This window comes from Amphiprion ocellaris, chromosome 8 (genome assembly GCF_022539595.1).
Source record: "Amphiprion ocellaris isolate individual 3 ecotype Okinawa chromosome 8, ASM2253959v1, whole genome shotgun sequence".
Lineage (NCBI taxonomy): Eukaryota > Metazoa > Chordata > Actinopteri > Pomacentridae > Amphiprion > Amphiprion ocellaris.
In genome coordinates this window covers 6,637,151-6,660,284 of record NC_072773.1, presented here as the reverse complement: position 1 = coordinate 6,660,284, position 23,134 = coordinate 6,637,151, and the positions used below count along the sequence as shown (strand labels likewise).

General features: G+C 37.5%; 1 protein-coding gene across 6 annotated transcripts in view; it reads left to right on the top strand.

Annotated features, from left to right (window-relative positions):
- bsna (bassoon presynaptic cytomatrix protein a) overlaps nucleotides 1–20,943 on the top strand; it is a 223,826-nt gene extending 202,883 nt beyond the window's left edge. For all 6 annotated transcript variants that reach the window (XM_055013044.1, XM_023270746.3, XM_023270749.3 and 3 more), the window contains 7 exons: nucleotides 65–399; nucleotides 4,594–4,687; nucleotides 6,910–7,041; nucleotides 8,183–8,238; nucleotides 9,659–9,801; nucleotides 11,412–11,501; nucleotides 20,057–20,943. In XM_055013044.1, coding sequence (XP_054869019.1) covers nucleotides 65–399; nucleotides 4,594–4,687; nucleotides 6,910–7,041; nucleotides 8,183–8,223 — 602 coding nt within the window. In that variant the 3' untranslated portion in view covers nucleotides 8,224–8,238; nucleotides 9,659–9,801; nucleotides 11,412–11,501; nucleotides 20,057–20,943. The remainder of the gene's footprint in view (nucleotides 1–64; nucleotides 400–4,593; nucleotides 4,688–6,909; nucleotides 7,042–8,182; nucleotides 8,239–9,658; nucleotides 9,802–11,411; nucleotides 11,502–20,056) is intronic.
- The last annotated feature ends 2,191 nt before the right edge of the window (nucleotides 20,944–23,134 follow it).

Here is a 23,134-nt window from a genome sequence, read left to right as displayed (position 1 = left end):
GCAAGATGAGTCAATTTAGGACCATTTCTTTTTAAAACAAACCCTTCATGTTTTGTCCATCCAGGCTCCTCCAGGTCTGGCAGTAGCTCAGCCCGGGCTCAGGGTCCCGGCGGTGGGCTTGTGGGTTCTGGACGACAGGGCGGTCCTGGTTCCCAGACGGACGGACCTCCAGGACAGAGGACACAACTCCAACAACAAGCCCAGACATCAGCGGCCAGACCAGGGCAACCCGGTGCCACAACAACCACTGGCCCTCAGCAGCAGCCCCCAGCAGCAGGACAGGGCATGGGCATGGGCATGGGGCAGGGCCAGGCCAAACCAGGCCAGATGGGACCTGCAGGTGGACCCATGGGTCAGGCCCGGCAGACTGGTCCAGCCGGAACCACACCATCCACCATGGTGAGTGCTGAGAGAGAGGGTGGCTGTGAGAAGAGTCTTATGAGTGTCAGCAAGATTTACAGCTGTTGTTTTGTACATATGCATATGCATGTATCTGGAATAAATAGAAACAGGTTCCAATCTGGTTGGTTTAAATGCAAGTTTGCACTATAAAGTTGATATAAAAATTGATCAAGCAAAAATATTTGAGACACATTGAGTGACATTTACACTAATTTGTCAGTTGCATAGTTCAAATTCAGAGCTGAGAATCAATTAAAATACATAGAAAAATCTTAATTCGACCTTTCAAGCTGGCATTTGCTGGTAGATTTTGTGTCACAAATAAATGTTTTTAGGATCTGAGGATTCAAACAGTTTGCATTTCCATCCACTGTTGCAAAAACAATCATCTGATAGAGACTAAGAGATGCAGTTTAAAACTTGTAAGTGAGCTGTGAACACCACCCCAACAGTTCAGGACCATATTTCTGTTCCTGTCACATTTTCACTCACTGGTGGCTCATTTTCTGTATGGAAAGAGTACAACCATGACTAGAAGAGAAGAAATCCAAAACAACCTTTGTGCAATATGACACAGTCATAATAAACTATAATTGCAGAAATCATAGAAAAAGAAAATACCAAATCTGAAAAGACATCTTTGATTATTTATTTTGCAACAATTTGAAAAAAAAAAGAAACTGGAATCAACATGTACTAATTTCCCAAGTCTGGGAAAAAAAAACAGACATTCTACTTCTTGATTTTTAAATTTGTTTGAATACTAGTCTGAGTCAGTCGTAATTTTACAGAATCTGGTAAGATTCAATTATATATTTTGGAGAAACATTTAAATGAAACATGTAGAATAAAATGATTTTGATGAAATCGGTTTTCCAACTGAACAGCATTTCACAAATTAGTAGTTCAAGGAAAGTTGAAAATATGACTATTCTTTCTGTTTTTACGGTTTCTCATGCTGATAAATTGGGTAATTTAGGCGTTTCTTAAAGACTATGTATATTTCAAACCCATCACAAACATAGAATTTGGGGTTCAGAATCTACAATAATGCATTTTTTCCATCACTACATGCAGTGTGATTAATATATTAGAAACTAAGGGAACACTATATATACTGTATAAAGCTCCTCTGGCTGAGATGTTGTTAATTCGAACTTATGTACCACATCATGGCTGTATTTGTCTCAGACACATCCTAAAACATCACGTTCTGATCTTGACACAACAAGCTTGTTTTCTTTGCTTCTTGGGGGCACAAAACAATTATTTCATGAACGTGATGAAACTGTCTTTTAACATTTTGTCAGCTCCAGTCTTCCACTCTTTCAGTTTGTAAACCTTTTCCCTGGTTGTCTTCACACTTGTCCCCTCGTGTCCCTTCATGCTCCCTGAGATAAAAGTCAGTTCATCTCCTCCCTGGTTCAGATAGTTTATTGAAATTCTGCTGCGTCTCTGCTGGCAGCCTTATCTAATGCTGTGATTAACACACAGTCAGCTGATAAGTCAATGTAGCTGCTCTACTGTCTGTTCAAGGAATTGGTGCTCAACAAAGCCGGCCTGCAAAAAATCTCCTCTCACAACCTCATAATCATAAATCCATATAAATGTATTTGTAAAAATCTGACATTTAACAGAAAACTTGGGACAATTTAATGATTCTTTTCACTCCGCCTTTAGTAAATATATGAATAAAATTTCACAAAGCCACTGTGTCAGTTATTACGATCCTCAAATTATTCATGATTTTCACATTGCTGCATTGTTGGACTATATCAGCAGGAAAGTGAAATAATTCATGTGGTCTGATATGAAATTATGCGAGGATTGGTCCTGGAAAGCTCCGACAGGAAGCCATAAATAGTAAATAGAGTTTGTCATATGATTGTTATTATTATGCAGCCTGCAGACTCATTCACTTAGACTCTTATGTGTAATTCAAAACATTGATTAAGTGGCTGTAAATAATGAAAAGCTGTTTTATGCGCCTCAATGTGTCACCTCTGTTTTGACTCAGTGGGAAACAAATGTCGAATATTACGTGATTATTTGGCGACAGCCCAACGTCTATCAGGTTTATTTATGAGGCGAAGTATGAGTGGCACAAGAAGCTTTACAGAAAACAGAGGAGGCAAAGTAGGAACATGGAAATGACACCAGGCCATATTTTCAGTGTCGCAGCTGTCAGATTGATGGATATCAGAGCAGGTCTGGTCTGCATCAGTCCTGGAGCTGTTCTCTGTTAGAGCTGCCGAAGTTAAGTCCTCAGGTGTTTAGTGCAAGAAACACAGCAACTGAAAAAGTTTCCAAAAGCTCACAATGACTCAGCAGAAATAAACATTTGTAATGTTTCCCAACCAGTTCACCCACACAGGGAGAAAAGGTGGAAACTGGAAATAAAGGACATCTTTAATAACAACATTGGTAAGTGTCTAGTTGGAGTTCAAACACACACCAAAAAATGAAACTTTACAACAAAAATGTTAAAGTTTCTCCTGCGCAGGAGAGAACAGTTTATAGTGCTGACAGTAAATGCAGATGTAACTTACAACTACAGCAGAATTCAACAGAAAAATACAAGCATTTGTTCATGGAAGTTACTTTAACCGAGCAGTTAAGATAATCTGAACCCCAAAAACCACCGGTGTGTTGAGAAGACATGTTTTCTTAAAAAGTCCACCAAAATGGCTTTGTTTTTGTTTGTTTGTTTTTTGTTTGTTTTTGTTGTTGTTAAAGATTTGGAGAATTATCAGTGCTAGAATGTATTAAAAACACAAATAGTCAATTTTAAAGCAGTCCTTGAACTACCCACAAATGAAAGCTGAACCAAAGTTCATTGTATTTCACCAAAATGACTTTATTCTACAAACAAATGAATCTTTCCTGTTTGCATGCAAAATGTTATGTAAAAATCCAAAAAATTCTGCACTCCTTGACACAGCTATGAAGATAATAGTGGCTCAGCTGTGACTAACAGTTACATGATAAAAATTCATGATGTTTTCAGCTGAACTGCAGGCTGTGTTTACTTAGAGCAGAGAGGAGACCGAGTATTCAAACTAATTAAAAATACAAATGGTTAAATATCTATAGTATGCAGAGTAAACCTTTTTTCCAATATTGGTAAAAAACCTGTGAACGCTTGGAATAACAAACATATTGTACATATCGATGTCAGGTGTTTTCAAGTTTTTTTCAAAATAAATTATCTAAAATTCAAATTTTGTTCTTTCGTTTTTAGGATTATAGCATTATAACTACATATAATACACTTTTTAGTTCTGTCTACTTCTAGTCATGTTTGTGCTGCTTCCATAGAGGTGCAGGACTTTATATTGCAGAGAAGAATGACCCCACAATGAATAAAAATGTGACAGGAGTAATAAAATTAAAAAAAAAAGACTGGTGAGGCTCAATGATCTCAAATGTTAAACTTCAGCTTATTGCCTCCGTTAGAGGATAGTTTTTGCAACAATGAGTGCAAATGCAAACAGTTTAAATTCTCAAATACTATAATTATCTGGGATATAAAATCTACCAGCGACTGCCAGGTTGAAAGGTTGAACTTACATTTTTACATGCATTTTAATAGATTTCCAGCTCTCTTTGGATCTTCTACAAAGCACCTGAGTTTGAATTATGCATCTGACAAATCAGTTAAGTTTGAATTTTGTGTCTTAGTGATAGTTTTCATATTAAGTTCATAGTGCAATTAGCTAATATTCAAACCAACCAGATCAGAGTTACTGTATATATATTTATTCCGTATTCCTGACTGAGCCTGAGAAGAAGAAAATATGTCGTGTTTTTCAGCAGGAATCCTCAGTGACAGCTGACAAAGTAGAAACACACGAATCAGTCAGTTGCTGTTCACTAAAGTGTCACAACACAATAAGACTTCCTTCCGTCCGTCTGTCTGTCCGTCTCTTATCTGTGTTTCTGTCCGTCCTCTGCTCTTATCTCATGCTGTCTCACCGCCTCGTTCAGCCTTTGTTTGAGTAAACAGAGCCTGAATCCCACATCCTCCCTTCCCTGTCTGTCAGCAGCATTGTTAGCGGATGACAGCAGATATTTCTCCCCCCACCGCTCTTCAATTTCCAGCAGGTTTTACTGTGAAAAGAGGGTCAACACTGGGATGTTTGTGTTTCTAAATGATGAGCTTTGAGCTGTTTCCCTTCTCTCTATCTGCAGACGAAGATCGACACACCTCCGGCTACAGCTATTGGAGCAAAGGCGGCACCGGTCATGGCCTCGAAGGCAGCACAGCCTCCACTGACAGGCATCGGTACAGTACAATAAACACCAACACTCATGCTCAGACTTCCCTCCGTCTTGCCAGCTGTCGTCCACGGTGTCGGCATTATGTAACCACCACGTGCCGTTTCATCTAATCTCAGATTAATCTGCAGATAATCCTTCGGGGGAAACACACACGAGGGTTTGACTTTACGGCAGCAGATCAGCTTCAACGTACCAAGTCACCAAATAATAAGCCAGTCAGTCTGGTAATTTGGTGGTTCAGTCACTTTGTGAGCAGGTGGGACACAACAAAAGAACTTAAAAAGTATAAAGAATAAAATGGATAGATGGTCTGAGCTGTACCAAAGTTAAATGTGTTTTAAAGAATGAATGAATACCAGGTTTTTGTAAGGATAACTACTGAACAGCAGAGGGTGGCGGATGCTCCTCAAAAAAAATAAATAAATCTAAACAATCTGACTCAAAGTTTTACACCCACTTACCAAATCTATGTGAACGACAAAAGACCTCAAAATCTAAATTCCTGTATTCACTAACCGAACCAAAATTACAGGCACGACAGTAGAGGCAACACTAAACATGGAATCGGTGCATTTACTCAACCTTATTTTAATTATTTTGTAAATTTAAAACAAGCAAATATTTCTATAATTAATATTAATATTTAGTAGGAACAATGCATTATTTTATTTAAAAAAAAACAATTTAACTGTGAAATTTTACAGTCAAACATTGTAGAACGGTACTATCTGTAAAAATATAGATTTTTTTTAAGGAAATATTTACAATTTTGGCCTTTTTTTTTTTACAGTTAACAAGTACATAAAAACATTCTGTGATAATTTAGTTAAATACAAAAAATGGTAAAATGTCACTTTAAAAATCTAAAAAAGAAAAAATTGCATTTTTGACCCAAAATATAGGTACATTTCTTTCAAATAAAGGTGAATATTTATAAATAATGATATTTTTGATGTTTTAAATGCAGTAAAAATAGTAATACAGCAAATAAAAGCACAAATTACTACACAAATAATAACATACCACATTTTTTCTGTGATTTTTAAAAAAAATTACACGTAAAGATTTCCAAAAATATTTTTGTACAATGTATGGATGGTAACAGAACTTCTGAATCTCTAATTTTTGACACATTATACCGATAATTATGGCTCCAGGGCACCAGTGAGCCATGATTGTGACCATCCCAAAAAATCCTGAACAAAAAAATTATTTTCATATATTTATGCTGTTCATAGTGATATCACATTTCCAGCATTATTTGTTAACATGTAAAGCGTGTTCAGGGAAGGATTTGGTTGTCATAAATAGTCAGCTCCACAATGAGGACCTAGTCAACCCTTAGATGCACAAGTGAGTCAAAATCAACCCGGTGACGTCGTTTTCTGACAGTATCTTTGTAATGAAAAGTTGCTATCATTTCATATTCCAGCTATTTCTCAAAAAACATGTTTTTGGTATCATTCCATTTAAATTTTTAAGTTACATTTTATATTTTAAAAGAAATTGTAATATTTGTATTACTACCCCAAGCTCTTTATCACTGAAAACATCATACAAGAGGTGATGAAGTGCACAGAATTGGAGGAGCAGAGAGCAGCAACAGCTGGAGGAAAAGAGTGGAAAAATGTCAGCAAAGTGGATGTTGACATTCTTCTATTGATGCTCTGTGTAATATTCTTCTTTTTCAATTGTCAAAATGTTAAAAATCTGTTATAAAGTGAAAAGTAAACATATTTCAAACATGAAATCATTCTTGTGTGGACAAAAGTAGAATACAAACAATAATACAAATGATTATTCTTAACCCAAATGACAAAAATGGCATAAAAACACACTGACTCTTACATGGGTAAGACACCCACTTATGGAAGAGCGTATGGTCCAATCACTCGTGCATCTAAGGATTAAGTTAACAAGTCAGTTATTTGGGAAACTAACTAACATGGAGGAGGCCCAGGACCAGAAACCTACATCAGTTAACTCAAGGAGACTTAATGACCAAAAAGGGTTTGTGAGCTGCAGATGAATCAGGAAACATTCAGCAGGAACAACTGAAGGGTGAGACATTAATTCTGCTGGCCCACATTGAGAAAACACAGCAAACAGATACAACACTGGACACCAGATCACACCACAGAAAAATAAATATACATGCACAGCAGATGCCTCCTAATATTACGCCTCTCTTTGTTTTTTTGTTTTGTTTTGTTTTTTCCTGTACAGGCTCCAAGGCAGCTCCTCGACCTGGAGGCATTGGCAGCGCAGCAGCCGGGCAGCCTGGCATGGAGGGGGAAGGAATGTTTTCCAAGATCCTGCCTGGAGGAGCTGCTGAGCAGGCCGGCAAACTGGGAGAAGGTAGAAGAAAGAAAGCATGTTTTATGTTTAGGGATTTAACTGGGATCTAAGAAAAGACACCAATCAGGCTGAAAATAGAGCATCTAGTACTTGAAATCCCTGCCATATTCATAATATAACGTGTAAAAAGTGTTGCAAAACAGCACTCTTCAAAGTAGATTTAGTTAAACATGAGTGTCTAATAACAATTTAACACTACATGCATTCAGTTTATTTGCTTTGTATAATGGGCATGAGGCTGCACAGTGGTGTAGTGGTTAGCACTTTCGCCTTGCAGCAAGAAGATCCCTGGTTCACGTCCCGGCTTTCCCGGGATCTTTCTGCATGGAGTTTGCATGTTCTCCCTGTACATGCGTGGGTTTTCTCCGGGTACTCCGGCTTCCTCCCACAGTCCAAAAATATGCTGAGGTTAATTGATTACTCTAAATTGCCCGTAGGTGTGAATGTGAGAGTGATTGTTTGTCTTTGTATGTAGCCCTGCGACAGACTGGTGACCTGTCTAGGGTGTCCCCTGCCTTCACCTGAGTCAGCTGGGATAGACTCCAGCCCCCCCATGACCCTAATGAGGATTAAGCGGTGTATAGATAATGGATGGATAATGGGCATGAAGTGGCTTTAGAGCACATTTTTTGGCATCCTCAGGCTTTTCATGAACACTATTAAGTCTTACATGCACGAGTGATTGGACCCTACACTCTTCCATGTGCAGAACATGACCCAGCAGTTTTTATTAGAATTATACAGCACAGACCTGGAATACCGAGCTTCAGACTGACTGATTTCAAGTCTAAGCTGAAAACTTTTCATTTCTACTCTGCATATTCCATCCTTTAAATTAGTTTCACCTCAGTTTTAGATGATTGTTTGATCCATGCATCTCGTATCTGCACTTTTGCTATTTGTAATTATGAATTTTCAACTGTAAATTATTTAGTTTATTTAAAATATCAAATGTGCAGTTTGTGAATGAAATGTGTTGTACAATAAATACACTTTGCTTTACTGTGAAGTTTATACCTCATGAGAAGGAGCAGTGGTTGTTGAAATACAATAAATGCTTTTGTTTTGGCAGGGTTGTTTACATTTAAACCCAATTAACATCCATTTAACCACTTATTTAAATGTGTTCACTTTCTTCCAGCTATTTCCGGTTTTGGCAAGAAGTTCACCTCCTTCTTCTGAGGTGCTACGATTAAGGTATGTGCTTTTTTTTAACTGTTGTTTTTTTCTTGCTTGCTTTTCTTGCGCCTAAACAGTACTGTTCAAAAGTTTGGGGTCACTTAGAAATGTCCCTATTTTTGAAAGAAACACAATTTTATTCAATGAAGATAACATTACATGAATCAGAAATCCAGTGTAGACATTGTTAATGTGGTAAATGACTATTGTAGCTGGAAACAGCTGATTTTTAATGGAATATCTCCATAAGGGTACAGAGGAACATTTCCAGCAACCATCACTCCTGTGTTCTAATGCTACATTGTGTTAACTAATGGTGTTGAAAGGCTCATTGATGATTATAAAACCCTTGTGCAGTTATGTTAGCACATGGATAAAAGTGGGAGTTTTCATGGAAAACATTAAATTGCCTGAGTGACCCCAAATTTTTGAATGGTAGTTTATGTTCCAAAAAGTCACATCTGCATAGCGAAGCTGACTTTTGAATTTTTTTTCCTGTCCATTTTATTTATTTATTTATTTATTTATTTAATGTTCAGCATTTATGAACTCCACACAGATAAAGAACACTATCACAGAGTAAAAATGTGCATCTGAAAGAGCAAAAAAACCAACAAAACAAACGGTCCAGCTTAGTTGCTCATCAGAGCACAAGGTCATCGTCAGTGTTTTTGGTCAATGATTCATGTACAAAGAGCTGGAAACATTTCCTCCTTTTCCTCGGCGAACAAGTGCATCTCAAACATTAGGTATAAAAATAAATGTGTGAGATGCTGCCGGTTGAAAGTCTGCTGGGATGTCGACAGATCGCTACAGCGTGTTGTGTGTTGACTCTTGTAGGCTGCAGAGTGAGAGGCTTAAAGTGGTTTACTCAGAACAGCCAGTGTGTTCCTGAAGCAGACACTGTGTTTGTGTGTTTTCTTTTTATTATTTTCCATTATTTTTGGGTCTTCTGGCTGCTGTGCATGAGCAGGGTGAGAATTTAACACCAAAAAACGACAACTTATTCTCACTACGACATCACAGCGGATGCGTTGAGGGTGTGTAAACTGTACACTGAAGCTGCACACTTGACATTATTGATTTAGACTTGCTGTGGGATTGTATTTACTCGAGACGAGACATCGTATAGGTTTCAGACATAAAAGCAAACACAGGTCTTAAGTTTTGACATTTTAAAGTCCCAGAACAATGAAAAATAAATAAGACCACGATGGGGCCTCTGAATATTTCATCGCTGTGGCACTGAAAGGTATTGTTTGGAAAATCTGAATTAGCGCCGCTTTAAACATTCAAGCCTGATGTTCTATTAATGCACGGCAGGCAGGAGTGCTTCATTTGTTTTATGCTATGTTTTATTGTGAATTAATGCACTGCTGAGGTTTCAGATGCTGTCGGTTTGAACATTAAATTACAAAGAACCTCCTTATATTTGCAGGACTATGAAAATGTCGAAAAAAAGAAGTCATGAGGCCTCGTACCAGAAAAACCTGTGAAGTTCCCCTTGCTTTTATTTTACTAGAAGAGAATGAGAGAGAACAGTGAGAGAGGACAGAGCAGAGAGGAGAGCTGAGCACACTGGTGAGTAACTCAATTAACGTTTAAACGTCTGCATTTCAGTTCGTAGCTTTATCTTCTATCTCAGCTTCACATCTGGAAGTCCAACAGTCTGCAGGGTGTTTTTACTTATTTCGTATAAAATTTGAACTTTTAAAGAATGAACATTTCACACATGAACTATGTAACTGTACATGCATTCAGTTTTGGTTTACTGGCCTTAAACAATGGACATTAACTGACCTTAGTGCATATGTTGCACATCTTTTGCTTCAAATGTACTTAGTCAGACTTTCCAGAAAAACTGATTTTCCGAACTTCCAGTTTGGATCTTTTCAAAAAGACTAACTTTAACATAACTCTGTATAACCTAATAGAGACCATCACTGATGGTATGTTCTGTTAATGTGCATTAACATGTTAAAAGATCGTCTTTCTCACAAATAATAAAATCATGTACAGTGAACTAAGTGGGAAACTTGAAGAGTGCAGCACAAGTTTATTTTGAACATCAACACATGATGGACAGTTTGCAAACAATCTACTAAAATAAATATATCTGTATTACATACTAACGTAGTGTTATCTGGCCATTGACATATCGAGGAGGAATAGTAGAGTTTATGTGTGTATTATTATTATTTATGTATGTTATATACATATTGTTGATGAGGAAATGCTCCATTAACCCTCTGAACCTCAAACAGTTTTCTCTGCTTTAAAAAAAAAACAACTTTCTGTCACATTTTTACTCACTGTGGGCTCATTTTTCACCACAGTGTAAAGTCCTGCATCTCTATGGAAACAGCACAACTATGACTAGAAGCAGAGAGACCTTAGAAAATTCTTCTATGCAATCTGAAACAGTCATAGTAAGTTATATTCCCATGAATCATAAAAAAGAAAAATAATTTGCATTTCTTTGATTTGCAAAAATTAAAACAAAAAAACTAAAATTATATCAACATGTACAACCGTTTTCTAAGTGTCCACAGCAGTTACCAATGCTGTAAAAATGTTGATTCCACATACCATAAATATTTTCCTACTTATTAAAATTGAAATATGTTTCCATGCATGTCTCCTATCTGCTCTGTGTAAACACAGCCTGCAGTTCAGCCTAAAGTCACTGAATTTTTGTCACTTGTCTGTTGGTTACAGCTGTGTCTCATGTGGCTCAACAAGGAACACCTATTTTTTGTTTTTTTACAGAATCTGGTTAGAGCAAAAACTTTGGTGAATTCTTTGGTGAATTTATAAATGAAATTTAATGATTCGAAATTTAGATTTGGATTATTTTCTAAATGGAACGGCATGTCACAGGTGAGTACTTCTAGAATCATTGGAAAGTTAAAAATCTGGTGAGTCTTTGTTTTTACAGTTTCTGGCTTTGATAAATCATACCACTTGGGTGATTTAAAAAAAAATAAATAAAAATCAATCATGTATTCCTGAGGCCTTCAAACTATTTGGATTGTTCCTCTGAATCCTGGACTCCAAACAACAGTTTTTCCTAAATGTCTCCATACATGCATTCACTGTTCAGACTGATGATGCCCAAGCAGTTCTCAGATAGAAGCAGCTTCTGTTAAATACCAACTTGTTTCCTAAAATGCTGCTGTTTCCTCTTGCAGCCAACACGGACTGGAATCCTCTGGAAGCTTCACGTCTCAGACCTGAACTCACCGGCAGATAGAACAAGCTGCTCTCTGGGAGGACAGACAGTAAGTTACCTTCAGCTCCTACAGAACTGATCACAGTGAGAGAAACATTACTATTCAGATCCTGTCTTGCAAGCTGTCAACCATCTGTCCAGGTAATAAGGATTTTATCGGTCACTTGTGACAGAGATGCTTGAATTCTCCAAAATCAAATTTTAGAAGAATTTTGCAACACTCACCGAGTTAGCCCAATACAGTATGTGATTATATTATTTTTTAAATTCAACCTGAGCTTTTAAGGCTAATAATAAATTCCACTAATGTTATCTGCCTGGAGACTCTCAGCTCACCACTGAAACCCACAGTGTTGTATGTTATTTGGATTGTGATATTTATCAAGATGACTCCTCACAAAACTGAAAGATCAGTGTGTTGTCTAGTTTTGAAAGCAGAATTAAATTTAAAATTAAAAAGTAAACATGAAAAGTGCAATGACATCTAGCTTAAGTGTAAACACGGTTCTTTTGTAGCTTGGATTTTGTAGAAAAAACACTTTAGGTAAAATTTCATAAAAATCCAAATAATAATAACAATGATGATAATAATTTGACAGTAAAGAAAGAAATTTTAAAACAAAGTGTAGTTTTATTTAGCTAACTTAGCTTTTCTGGTGCATTTGTCAGTGTCCATTTCCATATCTCATCCTTTGTCATGTCATGTTGTCTATTGAGCCTGAATCCAGTCATTCTGTTGCTCATTCTGTGTTTTTGCAGCTGCTCTGTTGTTTCCTGCACCTGAAAATTTCTGGCAGCTCAGTTCTGTGAGTTTAAAAGACTAAACTCAAATCGGCCAAAAACAAAGCAGCAAAAGTCAATCTGGTTCCAAAAATCAGTCTGGTGATGTTCGGATAGTGAAGCTGATTTTGTCTCCTGGTGAACTAAAATACAACTCAGAAAAGAGACTAAACTGCTGTCGGTGTTTGTCTTTAAAGTCAAACAAATGGTTTCTCAGAGCGCCTGATTGGTTCATTTTGTTCTGATGCCTTTTGTGTACTTTGACACCTTTTACAATCTAAAAATGTTGAAGGTGTATTTTGGGGTTTATTGATGACGACATCACAGGAGGCAGAATTATTCTGGAGGTTTGAGGAGCACCTGGGGGCCTAAATATAAACCAGTGAGATGAAATATTTAAAAGGAAAATGTGGAGAAGTTTTTCTTTCTATTATGCAACAGAATGAAGATACCCGAGGAAGAGAAATGTGTTTGAAACACAAAAAAACTATTTAGAAAGTTTGATTCACACCAAAAGCTCACAAAAATTAGCTTCAGCTCTTTAAAGATATTAGTTGCAGAAAGAGTCAGTATTTAGAGGTTCAATATATCACACATCTTTCTCATCACCGATAAAAAAGATCTGATATCTCTGTATGGTTGCAGTTAACTATTGCAGTCATGATTGTGAACATATTTCTGCTTTATTGCACTTAATTTTAGTAGTTTTAAGTGGATTAACTTCGGAAACTTGGCCGTTGTACTCTTAATAATAGTAAGATGTTAACATGCTTCCAGTTATTACTCCGCCAAGGAACGACGGAGTTATGTGACGATCGGCATGCATTTGTCCGTCTGTTTGTCTGTCTGTTAGCAACGTTACTCAGAAATGGATAAACAGATTTGGATGACATTTTCAGGGAAGGTCAGAAATGACACAAGGACCAAGTGATTAGATTTTTTCAGTGATGGGGCTTATAGTCTCAGTCCATGGATTTGTTAAAGATTTCTTTATCATTGCGAGATAGCGGCATGGCGTCTCTGTAACCATGACAACAAGTGAACATTACGTCAGCTGCCTGCTGATGATCACATGATTGCGATCCTACTACAAATCCACCGCTGCAGACTAACTGGGATTTATCCATCAGAAATGATACGAGGAACAATTGATTAAATTGTGGGGGTGTTTCCGAGTCCCATCGATTCCTGCCGCCTGCTACATATTTAGGTCATGTGATTTAGTATCCATACATAACGTACACATGCATAACACATACCTGTGTCATTTTTTATGAAAGATTTCATCCATCGGAAATGATACGACTGAACAGCCTTGGCGGAGTACTGCGCTCTCTGAGTGCTTTTCTAGTTTCTTCTGCTATGGACTCGGCATTAAGAAGAGTTTATGTGTTGTATGTCACAAGTATGGAGACAAATTAGAAAGTTTTGAGAGCAAACATATAAAATATCAAACAGCAAAGTAAATGGTATACAGAAGAGCAAGTTGTTTACAAGTTGCTGGAAGATACATTCAGCATGGTGAAACATCTTTCTGAAGATGTGCAGAGTAGTGTCAAAAATGCATATTTTGTAGAGGTTGTAAGCAGTAAAATATCATTAGTATGCAGAGGCTTCATTTTTTTCTTGGTATTGGTAAAACCTGTAGACTCAGAAAAAAGCTGTATATTTTGATTCATGGTTTTTTGCAACTTTTGTAAAACAAATAATGAAAGAAATTCAACTTTAATCTTGGTGTTTTGATGATTTATGGCATTCTAACTTATATTAATGGGTACTGCAGAAAAACAAACAAAAAAAGGTATATTTGAGCTCTAGGTATGGTCGTGCCATTTCCGTTAAGGTGCAGGACAGTCAGCTTTTTTTAAAAAAGAAAAAAGAAAAAGAAAGTTGTACACTGTAAAAATGTTTAAAAATTTTATGGTGAAAAACTGTCAAACCATGACGGCAAAAATCTGTAAACTCTAAAACAGTTTGATGCAGTTTCTATAATACCAAATCACCGTAAATAAGTTAATCAGGAGAAATTTCTTTTTAAAAATCTCTTGAAAAAATACATTTCCCTACTCTTGCACAGTTATTTAAAGGAAAAATATTTATAACATATATAACGCTGTAATTTTTGCATTTATTTTTCAAAAGAATACAATTTTTCACTTCAGTTATGAAGTTTGGTGACTTCAACTGCTTCAGTTTCCTTTTTAGAAAAGCCTGTAAAGACTGAAGAGACGGTGCAGCTGTGAAAATATTCTAAATGTAGCACATATTTAAAGGGATATTGATGTTTTTCAGTGGGTAAAACCTTATTTAGCTCCTGTGGAAGTCCTCCTTTCTGCATTTTCAAACTGTCTGCTACTGTAAGTTACGTACTGACAGTCTCAAAAGTATCTCAAACGTCAGAGAAATTGACCCATCCTTTTATATGTTAAAAAAAAGGTGGCACAGGTTGTTTTATCTTTCAAATCAATGCTGACATTCTCACTATTTAACCACAAACTTTCCCTAAATCATCACAACGTAGTCACAAATTACTCTTGCTGCGAATGTTTTGCAAATGCATGTTTAACATAAAAATCCATTAGGAAATATGAGATGTATTTTAGGAGTCAGGCTTGAGTGTCGGCTCATTTCACAGATACGATGACAGCTGTAAAAATAGGAGCAGTAGCAGCCAGAGAATCAATCACACATTTAAACGACAGTGTTCTGCAGTGAATTCTGGAGGACTGGGAGAACGTGCCGGCCATGATGTTGCTGTATTTCAGAGCGTACACGGCGTTGCATATGTGCCATGAAGGATCATACAGGGAGTGTTTCTGTGTGCAGCCATGCAACGACTAACTGCCTCATGTGACTGCTGCAGTGATAGACTCTCTCCTCCCACACTCTACTCCTGCTGTCAAATGTCTTTCTTTTGCTTCGTCGAGATTCTCATTTGCGTTTTCTTTCCGCATGTCTTGTTCCTTCGATTACCATAAAAATCTCCCCTTTTTGTTCCACCTCTGCTGCTCTTGCTTTCATCCAACCACGCCCCACATAGAGGGAAAAATCTCTCCCATTTTTCCTCCAATTAGTATGTGGACACCCAAACTCTCCATGTGTCCTCATGTGATGCCCCAACAGCCTCCTCTGCTCTGGGAGGTTTTCCTGAAGGATTTTCTCCCACTCAGACACCGAAGTTCCCTGACTCACCGTTCGCCTTCCAGTTCAGCCCGAAGCTATTTGATGGGGTTTGAGAATCAAGTCTTTCGTAGCAAATGGGACATCTAGTCTTTGTGGAGCTCAGTTAGTGCACAATGTTGGACCATTTTACCCTAATTTTAAATATACTTAATTCTGTAGCTTTTAAAATTTCCTTCATTTGGGATCAAATGGACCAAAATACACAAGTTATGCATCCGTTTACTTTTGGACCCATATTTTTCCTTCCTTCCATCTCTTTTCTGTGTCCAGTGAGTCAGTTAATGTGTGTGTTCACATTCATACATCTTTGTGTGTGTCATTGTCGCTGTGTATGTTTGTGTGTTGTGTTGTGTAGCAGCCCTAGGGGCCTGTGTTCACTGGAACAGATTAAGTCTGGTGCTGGGCAACATATGAATATAGAGCATGTTTGGAGCAGTTAATCTGGGTCAGGCACAGTGGGAGCACAAACTGGAAGGCAGTGATTCTAAAAAGAAAAAACGAAAAAAAGATGCTTGTGTCCATTTTGGGAAACATGTTGCTGTTGGTCCAACCAGTAAAGGTCAGAAAGGGTGCAAAGAAACCAGGAAATCTCATTATTGACTTAAAAGAAAAAAAAACCTTTAAGGAATGTAGTATAAAAAATAAACCAAAATATAATTATTATAATTATAATATACATAAGTACTAGTTGTAAAAATGAACATTATTGCACATATCAGTGGTTCTGCATAGACATTTTGATAAATAGAAAATACTGAGTAATTCACACGGTATTGTACCAAAAAGATTTTTTAGACGATAATTTAGGAAAAGCCCTTATGCACATGAAACAATCCATCATAAAAAAGATGGATTTGTTTGTAACTGACACTATTTAAGGTTTGCCCACCTGCATTGGCAATTCACGCTGATTTTTTTATTGTGAATGCATAATGTTCAGTTTTATTTTATTTGAGGTCCCTATATGGTGAAAGTTCATCTTTATGCTGTTTTGTGGTTTGTTATAAACTTGAAGTTGTAAAATAAAAGCTATTACGGTATGAAGACAAGTTTCTGCCATTCCCCAAACCGTGCCACAACTAGTTAGCCTTTACAAGCGAGTGCTAACTAACCAATAGTCATTGAGCTTAAACCTTCCCGCCTCTTCGTTGCTTCCAGGCTATACTTTTAGAACGAGCAGCTGCCTCTCAGTCCATCCGGTTTATTTACTTTCTAGAGCTGCTTCTGCTAAACTCTAAAATGCCTCAACTAAGATTAAAACTCACCAAATGTTGTGCTGCAAGAATGAACACAAGAGTCTTCATGCACTCCCAGCATCAGAGGAGCTGAGCACTTCGTGGATTCTTTTTATTATTTATGGAAATGTCACCACAACAATAGAAAAATCCTATTAGCATGTTGTGTGACTAATGTGGCTAATGTTACCATTAACTTTGATAATATATCCACTGGTCAGATTTCTGTGGAAACTGTAAATCTAGGAGACTTTAGGGATAGATTTGAAACCAGTGCACAATAATTGTTCAAATTAATGTGTTTTCATGTTGCTTACTGTGCTTCAGTGCAACTTAAACTCAGTATTTACATCTGTTAGCTTCTTTCCTGTTCTCTGTGCTCACATAAACTGCATTTTATTACAGCAGAATTTCCAACAAAGCTGTTCTCATTTACATATTTTTCTGTTTCTGTTGTCAGACAACTGAATAAGTATGAAATAGTGACTGAAACACAGCCCATTAAGACTACTTCCTAACCAGTGTCATTTCAGATCCATTTACATACTAATTTTAGAACCACAATGTCATCGGACAAACTCAACAAACACGAGATCTAAACAGCGCTTTCTGCAAAATTTCTTTGCAAAAAAAATCAATCAGAGCGAAAGTTCAAAGCAACATAGAGTCCCAGACTGATACACTTTCATTCATGCAATGTCAATCATAGATGCAGAGAGAGTCTTGTTCCTGAAGGGGGCATAAATAGCAGCAGTTTGATTGTTTTTCAGAGCAAAACAGGCCTTTTCAAACATGGCTAAAACCAGGGGTTATACAATCATGGTGCAATGAATCATCTTTGTGGTATTTCGAGCATAAACAATGAAGACTTGTATTACTTTACTAAAAAAGGGCACCATATGGAATCTTTAAATGTAAATTTGCATGGGTTAATTATTTTATTGCCTATATATACACTGATGTGGCTTGTCATTCTGTTGATTTAGAAGAAGAGAGGAGGTGTGTGACTGAATGAAAAGTCTTTTTGCAGGTCCCAAAGACAAATGATTGTTAAGCGAATACTAAGGCCATTAAGGAGGACTCGGCTCTGTTAGATTTTTATAATGAAGGTTTCTACCTCAAGGCTGTGAGCCAAAACTGAAGTGCCACATCGCACAAGTGGCTTTACTCCTGCGTTATTTCAGGCTGCAGCGTAACATGCGTCCTTCCCATTATGTTCCTCCAGGTGCTGCGTCAGCACCGACTGACAAGCTGAGTTAGGAAAATATCAGTGGCCTCGTTCTCCTGCTGCCTGCTACAGCTGCTTGATGCTAGAAATACTTAAGCATGGGAGCCACGAGGGAAAAGGAAACTCATTTTAATCAAGTTCTGTTCATTTTTTGATCCATTTTTTTTTGTTTTCTCCTGTGGGATTTACACCCTTTTCTTCGCTGTAAACTCTTACCTCTGCTTCTACTATTATGATTATTGCTGTTAATAGATGTCAAGAAGATTTGAAGGTTCATCTTCCAAGAAACAAGATACCTGCAGGCATAAACTTTTATCATCTATTACAATAAATTCTGGCAACAGGATATCTGACTTTGTTCAGCTAGAACCCTTTACTTAATAAATAAATTGGATTAAAACAGGTAAATGCAGATCGTCAGTCAGATTAGTATCCCTCTTATTAACTCATTATATGTCTCAATATTTTATGGAAAAACAAATATAATGGCTTATTACATAGTCAAATACATGAAAAAATATTGCTATTCACTTACTAAATAGAAATTTCTAGTCTTCATACTGTACCTACTATCAGTAACGCATTTCTTAGGTTTACACACCATCTAGTGGACGGTTATATTTGTAAATCATAACTCTGCAAATCAACCACTTTCGTATACTCATATGAAAGTGGGCATCTTTGGCATTCAGAAAAAAAAGGGATTCCAATATTAAATTAATTTGCTGTATATCACCTACAAGCATCTTTAACAATTAGGTATTGTCAAGTGAAGTTACTGTTATTTATGGAGCACATTTACAGCCATTAAGCCAAAGTGTTTTCAAGAAGCAAATTAACCAAACAAGACCTTACAGCATTATTATTAATTACAGAGATTTACCTGACTAATTGGAAAATAAAAATTTAACATCCTACAGATTTATTCAGAAAAGTCAAGGAATCAGATGAAGACGTATGAACAGGATGGCCAAGGTGAAGCATTTTGGTTGGATATACAAAAAAAGGGAAGGGAAATGATGAATTTTCATTTTTAACTGAATTTGCCAGAAACAGGACAGGATTTGTTGTGAAACAGGAGTCTGTTTCAGATCTAGAGTGACTCTTAAACGGGGGTCTGTGAACTCCGCCCATAGAAAACAGTCCATGGAGATAAAATCACTTGGTTTAATTTGGGATAATTCCAAAATTAGAACACCGTATTTCACCATTTTTAAAGAAACACATCTGTCTGAGTGAAGTACAGCCACCTAACAGCATCGACTGCAGCTTGCATGTGAGGTATTTAGGGAACAGCAGTAAATTACAGTTGTCTATTGATACACAGCTGTTCAGGAAGTACAGTGTTTTGCCTGTGCTCACTTTAAAGGAATGATATCAGACAACCTTGAGGAAAGGATTGATGGGACAATAGTATATTTTCTGATCGAAATATTTCATATATATCAAGTCATTGTCAATCTTTGCATCAATGTAAACTATGGTATTTAAATTAAGACAGCTAGTCATCAGCATGCAATTCAATATATGTTGAATATCACTAAAAATACATTTCTCTTGGGGTCTTTTTTGACATTACCAAAGGTATAAAAGCATAAAAGAATAGGCTTTATCAAATAATCCCAAGCGCCATAGATGAGGGGGTCCCTCATCTAGGGGTTCTTGGTAGAAAGAAAATTGAGAACCAATGGCCAAAGGAGTTAAGACGGAGTTACCAAATTGATAACATATTGTGGAGCTACGAAAACTATTCAGTGCTTTTAAATTAAATTCTAATATTTTAAATTAAATCCTGTATTCCACTAGTAGACAATGCAAATGAGCCATAGCCAGGATGATGCTGTCTTTTACTATAGATCACATAAAAGGCGTTTTATTGCAAACAAACTATAAACTGTTGTTTGTCCATGTCTGAAGAACTGCAGTCGCTATGTGCCAAACAAGTTTTGTTATGGTGTTTATGTGTATTACATATATGACAAATATTAGTCATATTTCTGGTAATTGTAAACAAGGTGAACAATAGTCGCTGGGAGCTATTTCGGTGCCACTTTCATTGTTGGTGTTGTAATCTATTGAGACCTTTATGAACATATTATAAACTTACAGACATCAGACAGAATTGGACTGTGTTCTGTATTTCGGCTGAGTTCCTTTCTTTGTTTGCCTTTCTTTTAGAACATTCCAAGTCCAAGCCAACATCCATCTTCAGAAGGACTCTCCTCTGTCATCCCCCAGCCCCAGAATCACAATCAACCAAAATATTGCGCAGCTGAAAGAAGCAGTCTGCAGCAGTTTGATGCATCTCTTCTTTACAAAAGAGCATTTGGGGGATCAAAATGGCTGCAGAAGAAACAGTTTTGTTTTTGCTGCTGTATTTCCAGGCCAGTAGGGGGAGCGCTACTCATACCAGAGATCTACGCAGCTGGTGAAGACGAGTAGAAACCCCAGAGGCCAAATTTGCCATTGCTGTGGATTAAACACTTCAATTTCAATGGAAGGAAATAAAGGGGAGATGCAGTTCTACTCCCATACATCGACGACTCCACCCTTTATATGAAAGCTGCTATTTCCTGCTAACAGGGAATGGTAGCTCTATTACAGGTGGTGGCATGAAGGAATCCTTGGTTCCACAGTCCTGTGCTCAAACTGAGAATAACAGCAACAAAACAAGCCTCTCTCATCTTTTCTATCTCTTCTCGAAGTAAAGACAAAGTGGGGAAAATGTTATAAAACTTGCTACAGCAGGTTTTTCTGGTACTACAGACCTCTTGTTACCATGCGCTGAAGAGGAAATAATGGAAACGTCCTACTGAATGAATAAAACAACGATGTAGCCGACACAGAACGTCGGTTTCTTTCCACGGTTTGTTTCTATCTACATTCCAGATCGGAACTGTTCCCTTCTTCCTCACCTCTGCATTTTTCTTGAATGCTGATACTTCCGTCTTTCTAATCCCTCGCCCAACAATCCACAACTTGCCATGTCTTTAAAGAAGTGTATAGTGGATTAAAAAAAAAAAAAAAAAAAAGAAATGTAGGAATTTGGAATGCATGGAACTTTATATCCAAGACCTTACACTGTTCATTATTGCTATACAGAGGCCATAAAGACACTGGGAAACACATCTTAGCTAGACGACGTCAATAATAACAAAGAAGAGAGATTACTGAAGCAACACACAGGGATCTGGGAATAAGGAGCCTTTTGTTTTTTCTTTGTTTTTCAGTTTTTTTGAGAAAATCTTTGAATGGTATGCAGAATGAATATGGTTGGGATGTTTTTCAGCCATTACCAAGCCATTAAGACAACATTTACCTGCAGTGCTTGTGGCAATGGGGTATCTCCAACTGCTCCACAAAATTTGGCTCTCAGATATTTCTCATGTTGTCGCAGGTGGGTGTCATTATTTTTTTGTGTTCTCTTTGTTTACTTTCTAATTTACTTTTGTTATTTGCCTGGTTTTTATGTTGCAGGTTGCCTTAATCATTTTTAAATGTTTTATTTTCAAGGTGAAAGCGGGATATTTTTTCCATCACATCCTTTTTTATGTGTCAGCTGGAACACTGGCCACAGAGAGATTAATTTATATTTTTTATGTTTTTTTAAATAATTGTGATATTATTTTTCATTTATTTATTTTGTAATGTTTTGTTATCTCCATCAAAGCCTCCCCTGTCGAGTTTCTGACATTTTATTTATTATCAATAATTATAAAAGCAATAGCGGTAAGAAAGTAAAGAGCACAATCTTGTGTCATTTTCAAAGTTGGTGGAACAGAAATGTGTTGCCTCCGTCTGTCTAACTGACTACCGCTCAAGTCTGACCTAAATGTTCTACAAAAATGAGCTCCAATGTTGTGCTGCTGCTGCTGCGCTAATACACCGGACAGCAGGAGTTCACCTACAAAACCACAAGGTACCGCCCAGATCTCTTCCTCCAACCAATCGTGAGACATTTGTGTCGTCAATCAGCCAATAAGTGGATGGGAGTGATGCACTGCTTTACATTAGCCAGTTGGAGTCTGATCTGAAAGCACTGCAGGGCAGCAGAGAGGCACTGAAAACGCAGACCAGTCTCACTTTACAGCAGAACTGGACTCATCACCTGCGAGGGGTTTGGGTTTCAACGTGATTCTTCTGACCCTCCAAGATGGACGTTTATGGGGGGGGTACTGCAAAAAAATAAATAGATAAAAAAAGCTGTGCCGAGCTCCTTACACGAGTGTGTCAGCATGTGTCTTCACTCAAATGTCAAATGTGCACGGCGCGTATGAAAGCACACTCGAAATGGTGTCAAAAAGAGAAAAAAAACAACATGTGACTGAGGAACCAAAAATAACACACTTGGTTGTGTCACAAAGTCACTCGCCTTTTTTTTTTTACTTTGAGTTTTCTATCATGGTGGCGTCCAGACCTGCAACCCAACCCCCCCATGAAGAAACCTCTCTCTCTCTCTCTCAGACTGTCAGTTGTCATGGAAACTTCTCAGGTCAGTTTTCTCCCTGCTGTTGCTCCTGCAGTGCATTGTGGGATCTGCGGTTCGGTACTCAAAAATGTACTCTGTCAGGCCGAGCGTTGCAAGGCCTTCAGTGAAAATGAACCAACCAACCAACTTCTGCTGTATATTGTCTGTGTGAACGCTCGCTGGGAACCTTCGCATGCCGCCCGGCGCAGAAAAACCTCAAAGTCACCTCTATATTGTTCTGTTCCTAATGTTTGTATGTGTGTGGGGGTTCTGTATGCGTGTATTTAAAACAACCATCATCCAATGTGGAAAAAGAAAAACACGACAAAGACGAGTTCAACCATGAACAAATATGGTGGGCAGAAGAGGCGACCTCTCATCTCCAGTCGTTCTATGCAATGAATCATATTTGGGAAAACCAGAAACATATGGAGGAAATAAGGAAAAAGTGAAACACACAAATGGGAAAAAGTCACACAGTCATTGTTTCTCACACCTGAGTTACTCCAGTACCATGTTTGCTTTGTTTCGGCATTTGTCGTAAATGATAATAAGGAGATTCTGTGAATTTGTTTGTGCATAAAATAGCTTAAATCTAAGTGAGGAAGCACTAAGGAGGATTCACTTGTGTTAACCTTGTATGTTCGGGGTCCCTTCTCCACTGAAACGGGGAGTTTCTGCAACCAAACATGCGTCATGACAGCTGGGAAACTGCACTTGCATTTCTGTTCTCAGATGTTTCATGTAGCAGAAAAGATTTAAAACACAAAAAAAGCCGGAAAAATCAT